The sequence below is a fragment of the Pituophis catenifer genome, unplaced genomic scaffold (genome assembly GCF_029215685.1).
Source record: "Pituophis catenifer annectens isolate HBS135680 unplaced genomic scaffold, rPitCat1.0.hap2 SCAF_4, whole genome shotgun sequence".
Taxonomy (NCBI): domain Eukaryota; kingdom Metazoa; phylum Chordata; class Lepidosauria; order Squamata; family Colubridae; genus Pituophis; species Pituophis catenifer.
The window spans coordinates 24794783-24808248 of NW_027256884.1; the positions used below are offsets into that span (position 1 = coordinate 24794783).

General features: G+C 37.4%; 1 protein-coding gene across 10 annotated transcripts in view; it reads left to right on the forward strand.

Annotated features, from left to right (window-relative positions):
* The first annotated feature begins 5901 nt into the window (after positions 1–5901).
* MBNL2 (muscleblind like splicing regulator 2) overlaps positions 5902–13466 on the forward strand; it is a 48590-nt gene continuing 41025 nt past the window's right edge. For all 10 annotated transcript variants that reach the window (XM_070944044.1, XM_070944043.1, XM_070944045.1 and 7 more), the window contains exon 1: positions 5902–6095. In XM_070944044.1, coding sequence (XP_070800145.1) covers positions 5922–6095 — 174 coding nt within the window. In that variant the 5' untranslated portion in view covers positions 5902–5921. The remainder of the gene's footprint in view (positions 6096–13466) is intronic.

A 13466-nucleotide genomic window follows, 5' to 3' on the forward strand; every position in this document is an offset into this window, starting at 1 on the left:
CATCTAAAGTAAGACTTTGTGCTACGTGGATATCTAAAAAGAGAAGTTATTATATATTTTAAATATTCATTGCAATTGGTTAAATCTAAAATAATTGATGGAATCATCCCTGTGGGTTGGTCTTTTACTTATATATTAGGCAATAATTTCTGCTTATACTGGTTATACCTTCAATATAAAGTTCTTAAATCTGTTTTTTATTCTTATTATTAAATTCCATTTAGTAATGTGATTCATGAATGTAAACTAGATTTCATGACTTTGTGAATGGCATTGATATAGTCATATATTTTGAAACTAGCTTTTTGATATTGTTCCATTGCTAATTATTGTTAAATTTTATTTCTTCAATTTGAATCTTAACATCCAATTTTAAATGTTTTAAATAGGTTTTCTTTAGCTGTTGTTCCATTTCCTATATTTATAGACTAGGGGGAATAGCCAATACTTTAGAAGATTGGCTCAAGATCCAGAAATATCTCAACAGACTTGAACACTGGATCTAAGACAGAAATGCAATTCAGGGGCAAGAAAAGAAAACACAATTGCACAAGTTATAGAGGGAGTCCTCAACTAAAATCATTTATTCAGCAGCCCAGGGCCTTCCCTGCCCCTAAGCCACCCCATGCTCTGCATAATAGCTACAGTGGGGAGAGCCAGGATTGCATGGATTCCGTATTTAATGATAGCAACAACTTAATGACCATAATTCTGGGCTCAGTTCTGGTCATAATTCAAGGATTACCTATAGGTGGTACCTGACTCAACATTAGTAACTATGAGAGTTACTAATAGACAACCACTTAAGAATGAGCCAGAGTGTACTGCAAGTTGCCAAAAAAGCCAACACAGTCCTAGGCTGCATAAAAAGAGCAATAGTATCAAGATCACGTGAAATATTATTACCTCTATAAATTTCCTTGGTAAGACCACTCCTGGAATATTGTTCTGATCACCATGATACAAAAAAGATGTTGAGATTCTAGAAAAAGTGCAAAGAACAGCAACAAAGATGATTGGGGTCTGGAGCCTAAAACATGATGAATGGTTATAGGAACTGAGTATGTCTAGTCTAATGAAGAGACGAAATAGGGGTGTCATGATAGCAGTCTACCAATAATTGAGAGATTGTCACAAAGAAGAGGGGGCAATCTATTCTGCAAAGCACCCAAGTGCAAGACAAGAAGTAACAGATGGAAACTTATCAAAGCAAGAGCCAACCTAGAATTAAGGACATTTTTCCTGACATTGAGAACAATGAATCAGGTTTGCCTTCAGAGGTTGTAAATGCTCCAACACTGGAGGTTTTAAAGGAGAGATTGGATAACTATTTGTGTGGGATGGTAGATAATGTTTCCTGCTTGGGCAGGGGGTTGGGCTAGAAGATCTCCAAGGTATCTTCCAATTCTGTTATTCTATTATCATAATTTTCATTTTTGGCTGATGCAGTTTTAGTGTTTTATAAAAACTTCTTAATACATTTTCTGTTCTTTGTTTCCATATTTAAGGCAGTGTAACAAGATTGTTTTCTTATCCCTTAATGCCCCCTCTAGTATTTTTGTTTTCTTAGAGGCCCAACTTGTATCTTTCATTCTATCTTGGATAGTTACTTAGTCTTAAAAGTTGTGAATGTAGCTTGCATGCCCAATAATAAACTCCAGACACCTAATATATTGTTTTGGGGGAATCGGACTCATGCCTTCCACTCACATGACTCTGTTTTGGGACTTTGTCAGTTTATCCAATGCCATGGACTGCTAATTAACTAGTCCTCTTCACAGTCCTGTGACTCTTGCAGTGCACTCACTTGTCAAGTTCCCTGCATTAGTAGCTTCAGCTAATCTTCATCCCCACCCTCCAGGGAATTCTCTGCTAAATCTGGCCCCAAGGTACTCCTGGGGATACCTCTACCAGATTAGCTCCTAGGAGACTCTGGTTTTGTTTATGAATGTTTCTACCAAATCTGCCTCGGATCTTTTAAAATGACACTTCAGCCAGATTGACCCCTTAGATACTTTACACATTTTTTTTTCAATCACACATTTCATTTCCTCAGATATGGCAACTCCACAATATTCAAGCGACATCCCTTTCTGATCTTCAGTAAAATTGTGTCCCAGGGGCTCCCAAAGCAGACAACTTTTTCTCTTCATTGTTCCTTTATTTAGCTGGATAAGAGATTAGAGTTGAACTGTTTAGGCTTGATAAGCAACTACAAAATTCCGTGTCCTAATCTAATCTAAAAGAGGAAAAGAAAGAGGAAGAAGGAAACAGTCTTTTAAGATCTTTCTAGAGGATACAAACTGAAGAGATGTTAAATTCTTATCATCTATTGCAGACTGATTAAATGCTTCACCAATCTTTCACCATCAGAGTTGCATGGAAAAAGGGTTCCAAAAGAAAACAGAACCAATGGGCAAATTCATCCTGAAAAGCCCAAGATATGTTTTGAATACATCCGTTCCTCATTTTTTAACGAAAAATATACCCTCTGCTCCATATACCTGTCTATCCTTTCCTTTGGCTCCTTAACAACTTCTTCATATATGGGAGTAATACCTAGCTCTTTATTTTTGCATCTTGGTCCATTTCTTGCTCTTCCTTACAAATTGTGTTTCGATATTCACTTCCAGCATCTCGCCTGAACTCATCCTCAAAATCTGAACAAAGTATAAGGGGTGTAGGAGAAAGCGAATTGATTTAAGTGCCTATGATTATTCAATATTACAGTAAAGCAAGACTCAAGGATTCTGATATGTTTCCTTTCATTGTATACATTATTTATTATTTGTCAACAAATAAGAAAACAAGTAACAAAGATGCAGACATGGACACATGAAAAAATTTTGGCACACACAAAAAATGGATATAAATAGGCAAAACATAGGTATAAATACATAGAATGATTACATATAATTGGGAACAGTAGGACAGGGATGGTAGGCACGCTGGTGTGCTTATGCATGTCCCCTTAGGGACCTCTTAAGAAACATGAAAGGTCCACGGTAGACAGTTTATGGTAAAAGGTATGGGGATTAGCGAGACTAACAACAGGATCAGGTAGATTGTTCCAGACATTTACTACTCTATTGCAAAAGTCATATTTCTTACAATTAAGATTAGAGTGAATTACATTGAGTTTAAATCTATTGGTGGCCCTTGTATTATTATGGTTGAAATTAAAGAATTACATCAACTCTCTATGCCCACAAGTGAGGCATGACTCTTGGTCACACGAAGACTCAGATTACCATAATCTCTTCCCCAGCTGGAGATAAAAAAAGATTCGTGATTTTTATTCTAATCCAATCTTGTAACTTTTGGTGTTTACAGTGTCATAATAAAATGACATCAGAATTAGAATGGCATACAATTCAAATCATAAAAACAAAACTGAAGTAGAAGAGAAAACCACAAGAGGTTCAGATAATGAAGGGCTCTTGAAAAAGCTTAGTTTTTAATAATTTCCAGCGGGGAACCCATTTTGCAGTTTTGTGCTGCTTTGGAGAAGTGGTGCCCTGTAGCTTCATGGAGGTGTAGATCAACACGGAGTCCTTTTTACATGATCAAATAGGCTAGTTTGAATCCAGTTGGAGGAGGTGATCCGTAGGTATCCAGGTGCCAAATCTTGAAGGTCTTTATAGATTATAGATTTCTAAGAACTTGAGGTCTAGTACTGCTTTAAGCACAAAGCCAGCTGGGTGATCTTGGGCCAGTCACTTTCTCTCAACTTTAGGAAAGAGGCAATGGCAAACCACTTCTGAAAATCTTGTGAAGAAAACTGCAAAGAATTATTCAGTTTCTGAGAATCAAGACATGATTGAATGGAAGAAAAAAGGTATAATAAAATACAAGTACAATTCCTTCCTTGAATCTTTATGATTTTTCTTAGAAGGAATATTTCTCAGTCTGCAATGACATAATTGTCTTTCGGAATTGAGGAAAAATCCTCTTGCTACTTGTCACAGCTATGAAGTGAGAGCCTGGCTTCTCAAATGACTTTTTCATTACAGGATATATTTTAGAGAAACTCAAGAATTTTTCCTGCCAATGACAATTTTTTAAAAAAATCATGTAACATTTTAACTACTAGTGATTTTGACTCTGCATCTCTACGTTGGTAGTGCAAATTATTGAATGGAAAAGGAGAATTATTCACTCAGAATTGAAAGCACAGCATCAAGGAAAGATACAGGAGTTTCTTTTGGTATTTTGGGATACGCAAGATTTTTAGATCATTTTCCTTAGTAAATAAATGAAGAAGTATAATATTTTTGACCGATTTAATTGGGTTATTTTCATCTAGTTTTAGGACTTACATGGAGAATAGATCATGTTTCATTTACCAGTATTTGCTTATTCATGTATCATATTTATATGATCACCTATTTCACAAAAATGTTTTAATGGAATTGAATTGAATTTATTAAATTTTTATACCGCCCTTCTCCCAGAGGGACTCAGGGCAGTGAACAGCCAGGATTAAAATACATACAATATGAAAATTAAAATAATTTAAAACATAATTAAATCCATTTGGCTTCCCCAATTTAAAACCCCTTACCCATAAAATAATTAAAAATTTTAAGCCAGCCCTGCTTGCTGAAAGAAGAAGGTCTTCAGAGCCCGGCGGAAAGTACAGAGGTCCGGGATCAATCGTATCCCTGGGGGTAGCTTGTTCCAGAGGGCGGGTGCCCCCATAGAGAAGGCTCTCCTCCTGGGGGTCGGCAGTCGACATTGCTTGACCGGCAGCACCCTGAGGAGACCCTCTCTGTGGAAGCGTATTGGTTGGTGGGAGATTGTCGGTGGCAGAAGGTGGTCTTGTAGGTACCCAGGCCCTAAGCCTGTGTTTTAGGTTACACAGGCAGACTATTAATATTTAAAAGGGTTCACAAACCTTTTAAGCACCACTGTATCATAAATAGTGCTGCAGTTCAAATATTGTATCCAATGATATTGTGAGCCTCTATAAGATTGTACCGCACATGGAAGAAATGGAAACTTAGTGAAGCTTCTCAATGTTCATCATATCCATTCACAATATAACCAAATTAAAAAGCTCGGTTATTGTATTTAAAATGTGTTACTATCAGCATTCCATTCCTGGTGTTCCAGAATGCATAAAAATATTAAAATCTTAATCCACCGACAGCTTGGTCTTTACTCCCAAAAGCGAATAAATCCGATGAGAAAAGCTTTATTCTGAATATCATTTTATTACTTTACTGGATTATTGTATTGTGCATCTTGTCTTTTTATTTCCTGGGCTTTTAAAATATGTGGCTGATTGCAAATGTAGTGATATATAGTTACATTGTGGTTACATTTCTAGAATATTTTCTAGAAAAACTGATATTCATATTTTAATTGAATAACTTTTTTGTTTTGTTTTCACAGGTTTCTGCACTATAAGTGCCTTATGTAGTCATTGTACAGCGACAACTTTGTTGTTCTCATGATCATCTCTCGCAGCTAGGTATTGGCTTTAACCTTACAAATCAACTGTAGTAGCTGCTTCCTGTATATCTGATTCCAGCATTTATAAAACGTGAGAAAAAATATTGAACTAAACAAGAAGACTGCTGAATCTGTAGCTTTTCCTACCTAATTAACACCAACAAAGAGGATACTACAGCCTAAAATGTATAAAAGAATGCCATTGTATGACAACAAAGTTTTTTTCCTAGTAGCATGAACGTTGGCCAGAAATGCTACTGAGCATGATTTTTTTGCAGACAAAAGTGTACAAATGGCATATATTGGTTGATAACTACAATGTTCACTGATAATAGCTGCTTTGTATGCATTGGATTTTCTTAAACTACGCCCGGTTTTATTGAAAGGAACTTCTTGGCTTTCTGGAGTTTTTAAACAGAGGCTATTTCATTAACAACTCACAAAATTGAAAGCAGTTTTACATCATGGCTTCAATTGTTGCTCCAGTGAGAGACACAAAATGGCTGACGCTAGAAGTGTGCAGGCAGTTTCAGAGAGGGACTTGTTCGCGTTCTGATGAGGAATGTAAATTTGCACATCCATCCAAAAGCTGCCAAGTTGAAAGTGGAAGAGTAATTGCCTGCTTTGATTCCCTAAAGGTAAGAATGCATGCATTAGAAGGAGATATTGTAAACATATTCTTGTATTGAGCTCTGGTTCTGATCCCTGAATGGGTTACATCCAGTCAGTTTTCTCAACAATGGTATGGAACTGGTTTGCTATTGTTTTTTCCCAAGATGTTTCGTAGCTTCCTGGACTAGGAATTCCTTGTTTCTATCCCATCCCATCTCCAACTGAGCCTCGCTCAGTTTAGTTTCCAACTCTAAATTAAGTTGTAGATGAGGCCATTTACTGAGGATAGTAAGATTCCTACAGCAAATAGATTACTGTTTGTTTGTAATTGTTCATATATTTTTATGAGTAACTCAGTCAATGCATTACTGATTAGTAAATGTTGGTCAAAGAGTAGAACAAGGCAACCTGAATTCTAGTCCTGCTTTAGGCATGGAAGTCAGCTGGAAGACTTAGAGCTAGTACCTCCTTCTCAGCCCTAAGAAGACAGTGGCAAATTACTTCTAAAAATGTTGCCAAGAAGACTGCATAGACTTTCCCAGTAGTTGCCAGAGATCAAGTCTGATCCAAAGACATATTGCCTTGCTTTATATTCACATAACACACGTAACAGATGCTGTGCTTTATATTGTCTCAGTCTCACAGAATTATTAGGAACTCTCTGTGTTCAGATCTTAGATCCCTCTTCCGGCCACAAGAGAATATATCTCATCGGCTACAATTGAATTCCTGCCTAAATTTATCATTAGATATATTATTGATATAAGTAAATCTTAGATTCATTCAATGAATTATGATGGATTATGGAACATCTGCCTGTACAATGGAAATAAAAATTGTTGGTTCATAGCACTGGTATATAAATATGAAATTGTTGCCAGGTATATGTGAGAAGATACGCTCGTCCAAAAGTTACAGCTATTATTTCATTTCCAATTAAGTGATTAATTAATTTTCAATTTTGCAATTTTAATCTAGAAATTTACTAATTGTTTCCTGCTTGAGAGATGACATTACTTATTATTTGTTGATGACAATAGGGGGAGAATAAGTATCTGCCACCTCCCAGGAAGTAATTCTTTAGAGCAGTGGTTCTCAACCAGGGGTGAAATCCAGCAGGTTCTGACAGGTTCTGGAGAACCGGTAGTGGAAATTTTGAGCAGTTCAGAGAACTGGTAGCAGAAATTTTGAGCAGTTCGGAGAACCGAGAAATACCACCTCTGGCTGGCCCCAGAGTGGGGTGGGAATGGAGATTTTGCAGCATCCTTCCCCTGGAGTGGGGTGGGAATGGAGATTTTGCAGTATCCTTCCCTGCCACCAAGCCACACCCATCAAGCCACACCACTCCCACCAAGCCAAACCCACAGAACCGGTAGTAAAAAAATTTGGATTTCACCACTGCTCTCAACCTGTGTTCAGCAGATTCCTGGGGAGGGGGGGCACAGTGTCACAGGGTCTGCAAAGGCTTGAAGAAATGTTATGATTTAAATATTGAGTTACTGTATTTTTCAGAGTATAAGATGCTCTGGAGTATAAGATGCAACTTAGTTTTTGGGGACGAAAATAAGAAAAAAAAATCTGCCTCTGCCTACCAGCAACCAATTGGTATTCATCTGACTAGTGCCCTGTAAGTGTGTGAGAGAGTTGAGGGCTGTTTGGAAACTGAAACAGTATTTACTGTGTGAGCAACAAGGAGACAGTTTGGAGCCTGGGTGTGGCTTAGCTCTGAGTCTGTGCTAAGCTCTAAACTAGTCTGCTGCTCAAAACTGAAACTGAAACTCCTCTTCTCTGCTTGTGTTTTGCTTGTATTTACTACCATGTTGGAAAACCTGCTTTTGATATTGTATATTTACTTCATGTGTTATATTATATATAAAGAGAAGTTATTAAATCCTGCTGAGTCAGTTACCTGTATGTGTTTTCTGGATGTGATTGCTACTACAAAATCTGACATGTCTTTGCAGCAAATAGCAAACACCCAGGTCAGCTTCAGCACATTATTGCAGCCTGATTCAGCACGAGCAGCTGATTGGCAGGTGGATCGGCCTCCCGGAATACCCCCAATCAGCTGTTCCAAGCTGCAGGGATTGCCACAGACTATCATTGCCTCTGTGCCTCGAATTTTTGGTTACATCCGGTGTATTAGACGCACCCAAATTTCCACCCTCTTTGGGGGGTGGGAAGTGCATCTTATACTCCAAAAAATATGGTAAGTCTTGGGGGTCCATGGCCGTGATCTAAATACACAAAAGGTATTTAAATGTGGTCAAAGATGAATTAGAGGTTGAGAACCACTGTTTTAGAGATACAGAGTTGGTTATCCATAAAAGATAGTTTCGACATAATCAGGTTCCAGACTGCAGACATAAATAAAAAACCCTGATTACTGGGTACACAGATTTTTGATTCAACCCATTCTAGAATCCACTACAGTAGCTGGTTTATTTTTATGCAAAGTTGTTACTGGAGCTATTGTTACTGTTTGTTGTATATAAAAGATTTTTATTTTGTCTTTGTCTTTGAACAGTTGCTTCTGTAGATAGTTAGATAGTTATATAAAACTCCTTCAATTCCAGACCTGGTGATATGTTTTCTTGGCAACAACGCAGAAATGGTTTGCCTTTATCTTCTAGGACAAGGGGATCAAACTCATCACGTCATGTGATGTTTTGTGATGTTTTTCCCATTCGTGGGCGTGGCCTGCGTCCGAACGCATCTGGCCTGCGGGCCACCAGTTTGACACCCCTGTTCTAGGAGATTCAGCAAATTGTTTCATAAAAATGCATTCCATAAGATTACTCATAAATGAGAGGATGTCCGTTATCTGGTAATTGTTATTTCAATATACTTTATAGTTAACATATTCAATATAGAAATAATAACTTTTTTGGGAAAAGATATAAAGAGAGGGGGAGAGAGGGAGAGAATGAGAATCTTTTGGATTTTGTTTATGGTTGCTATTAATCAATAACACCCTCTACATATTTTTGTATAATTTCTGATTTCATGTTACCAAATAAAATAATTTATATTAAATGTGGGGTTTGTCCCTTGTTTACTGTCAAGTCAGTTTGGTCTTCTGGTGAGTGCTTGGAAAAATCCCTGCAGTTTTCTATGCAAGATTTTGGGAAGTGGTTTGCTGTTGCCTTTTTCTTACTAGGTCTAAATCTCTAAGAGGTGGATGAAAGCTATTCAGCTGTCTTTGTGCTTACAGCAGAACTAGAACTTCTGGTTTCTACCATGATATCTTATCCACTGCACCAAATCGCTGTCTATATTAAAATTAGTTATATTAAAACAATTTTCTAGTTTTTAATCATCTACTAAAATATTTAGACAATTAAAAAAATAGACATTTACATTTTCAAACACTAAGATAAATATATTGTTTTTAGTAAACACGAGTAGCCCCCTTTTAGATTTAAATAATTGTAGTGCACCCTCTTTCTATACCATCAAAAGGGTTTGATAAAATTTGCAAGGATTTAAACAACACAATTTTTTCTAGTTAGAGATGTAAAACATGATTTAGCCAAATACACATTTAGTCTAGTTTTATAACATATACATGTGCACATAGATCAATAATATAATCCAAACAGAACTGTACAATTATTGTTTGGTTGCAATCTTTGTACTTAGCCAATTCAAGAGATCTTCTAGTTCAAGGGTGTCAAACTCAAGGCCCGGAGGCCAGATCTGGCCCGTGGGGTGCTTAGATCTGGCCCACAGGGTCACTCTGGAAACAGTGAAGGACCGGCCCACAGCGCCTCTGCCAGTGAAAAAGGAGCTCTGGAGGGCTGCATGTGGCCTTCCTGAGCTCCATTTTCGCTGGCAGAGGGTTGCAGGAAGTCATCACAGCTGAAAATGGAGGTTGCGAGGTCCGTGGGTGGCACTCCCAAGCTCCGTTTTCGCTGGCAGAGGGTTGCAGAAAGCTGTTGCAGCTGAAACGGAGCTTGGGAGCCCGTTTGGGCAGAGCGCTTGGGCCACCACAGGCACCCCTGACACAAGTGACATCGAGCTGGTCACACACACCCCACCCCCCTCAAGGTCAAACACAACCATGATGCGACCCTCAATGAAATCGAGTTTGACAGCTCTGTTCTAGTTTATCAAGAGGGTGAGCTTCTCGGTCCTTTAGAAAACAAAACAGGACATGAAAAGCAATTGTCAACTAATAGTGATAGTCCTTGACTTACAAGATTTCACTTAGTGACCACTCAAAGTTACAACAGCACTGAAAAAAGTGACTTATCACCGTTTTTCACAATTATGACTGTTGCAGCATCTCCATGGTCACCTGATCAAAACTCAGATGTTTGGCAATGGGTTCATATTTACGACTGTTTCAGTGTCCCCGAGGTCATGTGATCCCCTTTTGCGACCTTCTGACAAGCAAACTCAATGGGGAAGCCAGATTCATTTAATACTGTTGCTAATTTAACAACTGCAGGGATTCACATAACAACTGGGGCAAGAAAAATCATAAAATGGAGAAAAGCTCACTTAACAAATCTCTCAGTTAGCAAGATAAATTTGGGGCTCAATTGTGGTCGTATGTTGAAGACTACCTGTATTTTTCAGACTGAATATTAATGCAGTTTTAATGTACATATAACAAATGTTAAAAATGAAGAAATTGATCTTCCATTTCTTTGTAATTCAACCCTGTACATATATTAATCCAGTTTATCTTACATTAAATGCACTTGGCCAATTTAACTTATATGGAAGTTCTCCAGGGATTGCTAGGGCTGTAGCCTAGTGTAAGTTTAAAAAAATGTCCTGGAAAAAGGCAATAGAAAACCAGTTTGGTATTATTACCAAGAAATTCATTTATATCCATGAAACCACTAGCAAATGAGATTAATTAGAAATAATTGTATATTGCACTAAGATCTTATAACTCATTCAGCAATCTTATTTAGCTCCCCAAGCTAATTAAGCTAAACTCAGTTGCGACACTATTTTTTAAATGAACAATCAAGTAGTGATTCACTGAACAACTGTGGCAAGGAAGGTAGTAAAATTGGGCAAAACTCACTTAACAAATGTTTCACTTAACAACAAAAATGTTGGGCTCAATTGTAGTTGTAAATTGAGGACTACTTATACTATGTCCATAGCATTTTGTTGGTCCACAAATTTAGTCACTTGTCAAATAATAAAATAAGATTGGTTTGGTATGATCACTTTTAACAAACCCATGCTGGCTTCTAGTTATAACTTTATTTGTTTCTAAATGTTTACAGATCTGTTTTTTTATTATCTTTTTCAGTATCTTCCTAGGGATTGATGTTAGGCTGATTGGTCTGTGGTTTCCTGGATCTGGTTTTTTTCTTCTTCTTTGAAGATAGGAACCATATCAGCTCTTTTCCAATTCTCAGGTAGTTCCCCGGTGCTCCAGAATTTTTGAAAGATATAGCACAATGGTTCTGAGATAATATCTGCCAGCTCATTCAAAACTCTAGGATGTAATCTGTCAGGTCCTGGTGATTTGTATTCATCAATATCAGACATGTGTTCTCTTACTGTTTTCTTGATTATTTTAATTTTTATTTCTAGTCTGACTTTTACAGTTATGTTTTTGGTAGGTTGGGCTATTTTTTCTTTTTGCATGAAGACAGATGCAAAGAATGAATTAAGCAGCTCTGCTTTCTCTCTATTACTTCCTTCCTTGCCCTCTTCTCTTTTTGGTGGACCGAGTGTTTCCATGACTTTTTTCTTGTTATTTATACGTTGAAAGAAACTTTTTAAAAATTATCTTTGACTTTTGTTGCAAGTCTCCATGCTTCTTGAATTGTTTTCCCCTTTAGCATTTTCATTCATGGAATCTTTCCTAGGCTCTCTCTGTTAAAATCAGCTCTTTTAAAGTTTAAGACACTGGTTGGATTATGTTCTATTGCTTGTGTGTGCATGTTTCCTACATACATTTGTGAATTGATTAGCAAATAGTTCATCCATTTGTTCTGCTTGGTTGGGTAGCCTGTAGTATATGCCTATAGCAATGTCATTCTTTTTTCCTTTTATATTGACCCATATGGATTTCTTGGTTTTGTGCATTTCTATAGAGATGTAGTCATCTTTTATATATAATGCAACTCCTCTTCCTTTTTTCTTAAGTCTGTTTCTTTTGAATAGTTCGCATCCTTCCATCAGTACATTTCAGTCATGTGTTTCATCCCACCAAATTTCAGTACTGGCAACTATATCATCATATCTGCCTTCATATGCTGGTACTTCAAATTCACCCCGTTTGTTTTCTAAACTTTGAGTGTTAGTTTATAATTTTTTATGGCTTCCCTGGACGTGCTTCCTATATCTCTTACTTGCATCTGAGTTTTTCTTATTTCTCTTCACTCCCTATGTCCTTATTTGATTGGTTGTCTGGTGGTTTTTGCTTGGAATTAGGTCCTTAATGTTGTAAATGCTGTCAATTTTAGCTTAAAGCCCTTCTGATAAGGTAAGTCAGGCGCTTTCCAAATACATCTGTTGTGAGGTGCAGCCTATCCCTTGCCAGGAGCCCTTCATGTAGGTAATGCAGACTATGGTCTAGGAATCCAAAGTTCTGTTGACCACACCAATTCTTAAGCCAGTGGTTCACTTCTAAAACCCTTGGGCTCCTAGCTCCTTAACTTTCTTCCCTATCTGCTCATAATCTCTTGTTATTGTTTTCAGGTTCATTGTTGTATCATTCGTCGCCATGTTTAAGAGAAAAAAGGGGTAGTAATTTAAGAGGTTTACTATTTTAGTAAGTCACATCTTTGATTTTCGCTCCAGGGAGACAACCTCCCTAAATTGAATGTCCGGTCTACAGATGGCTGATTCTGTTTCTCTGAGAATTAAGTCTCCTATCACCAACACTCACCATTTTTATCCCGTGGTGGCGCAGGGTTAGAATGCAGTACTGCAGGCTACTTCTACTGCCTGCTGACTGCCTGCAATTTGGCAGCTCGAATCTCACCAGGCTCAAGGTTGACTCAGCCTTCCATCCTTCCGAGGTGGGTAAAATGAGGACCCAAATTGTTGGGGACAATATGTTGACTCTGCAAACCGCTTAGAGAGAGCTGTGAAGCACTGTGAAGCGGTATATAAGTCTAAATGCTATTGCTATCCTAGGGATGTCTATAAAGCTAATGATTTAATTCTTTTTAATTATCTTAACTTTTGTATTTGTATGTTTTTTAATTTTGGCTGTTCACCACCCTGAGTCCCTTCTGGGAGAACGGCGGTATACAAATTAAATAAATAAATAAATAAATAAATAAATAAATAAATAAATAAATAAATATCTGAGCTACTTTTCTACCTTTCACTGAAGCACTGAAGTGGTATATAAGTCTAAATGCTATTGCTGTCCTAGGGACGTCTGAGCTACTTTCCTACCTTTCACTGAA